This window comes from Hevea brasiliensis, chromosome 2 (assembly GCF_030052815.1).
Source record: "Hevea brasiliensis isolate MT/VB/25A 57/8 chromosome 2, ASM3005281v1, whole genome shotgun sequence".
Taxonomy (NCBI): domain Eukaryota; kingdom Viridiplantae; phylum Streptophyta; class Magnoliopsida; order Malpighiales; family Euphorbiaceae; genus Hevea; species Hevea brasiliensis.
In genome coordinates this window covers 115,405,633-115,408,352 of record NC_079494.1, presented here as the reverse complement: position 1 = coordinate 115,408,352, position 2,720 = coordinate 115,405,633, and the positions used below count along the sequence as shown (strand labels likewise).

Below are 2,720 nucleotides of genomic sequence, written 5' to 3'. Positions count from 1 at the left end.
TGATAACTCAATTTTTTTTTCCTTTTATTAATATACATATCATAATATACTTGTATTATGTGTTCAACTTTAGTGATATTTTAATTGATCAATTAACATTTAAATCTTATCAAATTTTAAAGTTTCTTGGATCAATGGCTTCCTTTACTAAGCTACTATCATATGAGATAAAAAAATTCCACAAGTGAATCAAGTCATTATTGTAAAATCTCTCAAAACCACAATAACATCAAGATAAACCCTAATTTTGAGCATTGTGGCTTCAAACTCCAATTTCTCCTAAATTACTAAGTTCCATAATACGTGCGAGTACTCATTAGAAAGCTTACATAATAAGCTACAAAATGCAAAAAACCTTACAAAAATCCATTAAGTGTAGCTCAAGTTATACCCAATTAAATTGAGCTTAAAAGCACACCTAAACTAACAAGTTCATCCATTTCCTCCCCAAACCACATGACCACACAAGCTCCTGCCTAGCATTCTCAACGGTAGATAAAGCCAATATCCAACGGCTATTATTCAAACCTCTACAAGTAAGCGATCCGCGTGCTAGGCATATCAGCCAATCACAAATCAGCTTTTGGATACACTTGACACACACTTGACTATTAAAATCCCCACCGTTTGGTCATCATCTCATTCAATAGAAATCCTTAATCGAATTCAATACCGTTCCTTTACACAATTTTGTGTTCTCGAATCCGAAATATTAGATTTTGTTTCTGATCCATCCTTAATGGCCACTGAAGATCCAGCCGCTGCTGTTGAGGCCAATACTGAGCCGGCCACCACTGAGCCTGCAGAGGAAACACCGGCCACCAAGACCGCTAAGGCCAAAAAGGCTAAGGAACCCAAGGCCAAAAAAGCTGCTGCACCTAAGAAACGTAGTCCACCATCCCATCCTCCATACGAAGAGGTGCGGACCAAGTCTTATGTTTTGTAATATCGTTTTCAGATTCGAATTTGATTTCTTTTAATTCATGAAATGTTAAGTCTTCGTTCTCTGTGGATCTGATTTAGTTCTTTTATGTGGTTGCAGATGATTAAGGATGCCATTGTGACTTTGAAGGAAAAGAATGGTTCAAGTCAGTATGCGATTACTAAGTTCATTGAAGAGAAACAGAAGCATCTGCCTCCTAACTTCAAGAAGCTGTTACTATTCCATTTAAAGAAGCTTGCAGCTGCTGGTAAGATTGTGAAGGTGAAAGGATCATTCAAGCTCCCACCAGCAAGGTCATCGGCGCCAAAGCCTACTTCTCCTGCTGCTGCTCCGGCCAAGGCTAAGAAGAAGCCTGCTGCCTCCAAGCCCAAGCCCAAGCCTAAGCCTAAGCCCAAGCCAAAGGCTACTGCCAAGCCAAAGGAAACCAAGTCGACGAAGGCCGCTACCGCTGCTACAGCCAAGACGAAGGCAGCTGCTAAGCCTAAGGCGAAGCCAAAGCCGAAGGCGGCTGCCAAGCCTAAGGCTGCGCCTGCTAAGAGTAAGCCTGCTGCAAAGCCTAAGGCTGCTCCGGCTAGACCAAAGCCAAAGGAGAGACCGGCTAAGGCGGCTAGAACATCGGCGAGGACGAATCCAGGAAAGAAGCCAGCGGCTCCCAAGGCGGCATCGAAAAAGGCTCCTGTTGCAAAGAAGACTCCTGCCAAAAGCGTGAAGGCGAAGAGCGTAAAGTCGCCATCGAAGAGGGCTTCAGCTAGGAAGGGAAGGAAGTGATGGTGGCGGAGGCATACCATATGTTGTAGTGTTTGTAGGGTAGTTTTGTAAATTCGGTGGCTTTGAGGTGAATTTGGATCCATGTATGCCAGTTGGACAAAAATGAAGACATCGGATCTTTTTCTATTTTATTTTATTTTAATTTCTTAATTTTATTTAATGGATTTCAAACAATATAAGTTGTAAGATCAGTTCAACTTATATATGATATAAATCTTTCTTACTTTTGTCTCCGTTAGAGCGTGTTTTAGCTTTCTAGCGATAATGGATCAAAAGCTACAGAAGTTACAGTTGTAGCTTTTGTTGTTAAAAACATTGAATACACTATGAATCATATGTAACACATGACCACTATAAAATTGTCGTGTGGATAAGGGTCGTTCTTTGGTCGATTGGTTGTAGTGGGCGCTCGAGTATCAAGGTTTAAGTTTGTAGAACGGTAGAAAGGTAGAGTCCCTTACACGCCATTGTTTCTTTTTCGGTGGTTGAAGCTTGGTTGCGAGATTGAAGTTTGAAGGGAGATGAGGTTTCGATTTTCCCTTTTTTCACTCGTCAAATCTCATATGGTTGCAAGCACATTGTGGAGAACTCTTAGGAGATGACATTCCTTCTACCACAGGTACATATTTAACCTCGCCCATCAGCTTTACATTCCATAGGTCCCTTTGTTTTGGGGAAAACGGGAGAGGCCGAAAAAAGCGATAAATAGATGATGAAACATTATGGAAAATTTTATTTCTTTACTTTTGTTATTAATCTAAAATATTTCTCCCCAAGTAAAATGATATTAAAATTATTTATATTACAATTCATGATAGTTAAGTAATTATATTAATAGAGAAATTCTATTCTAATAAAGTATCAAATAATTGAAAAAAATTATTTTCTTTTTTCTTTTATTTTCCTTATTTTTTCCATTTTAATTTTTTCATATTTCCTCTTCACAATTAAGGATACAAGCACAGGTTAAGAGAGGTGGTTAATTTGTATTGACTATAGTAATTATTTT

The 2,720-nt window shown here is 38.9% G+C and overlaps 1 protein-coding gene across 1 annotated transcript; it reads left to right on the top strand.

The window, feature by feature from the left end:
* Positions 1 to 630: 630 nt before the first annotated feature.
* Positions 631 to 1,934, top strand: LOC110659640 (histone H1). Its single transcript, XM_021817622.2, has 2 exons — positions 631 to 919; positions 1,043 to 1,934. Exons 1-2 carry the CDS (start codon positions 740 to 742, stop codon positions 1,709 to 1,711), a joined length of 849 nt encoding a protein of 282 aa, XP_021673314.1. The 5' UTR covers positions 631 to 739; the 3' UTR covers positions 1,712 to 1,934.
* Positions 1,935 to 2,720: the final 786 nt, after the last annotated feature.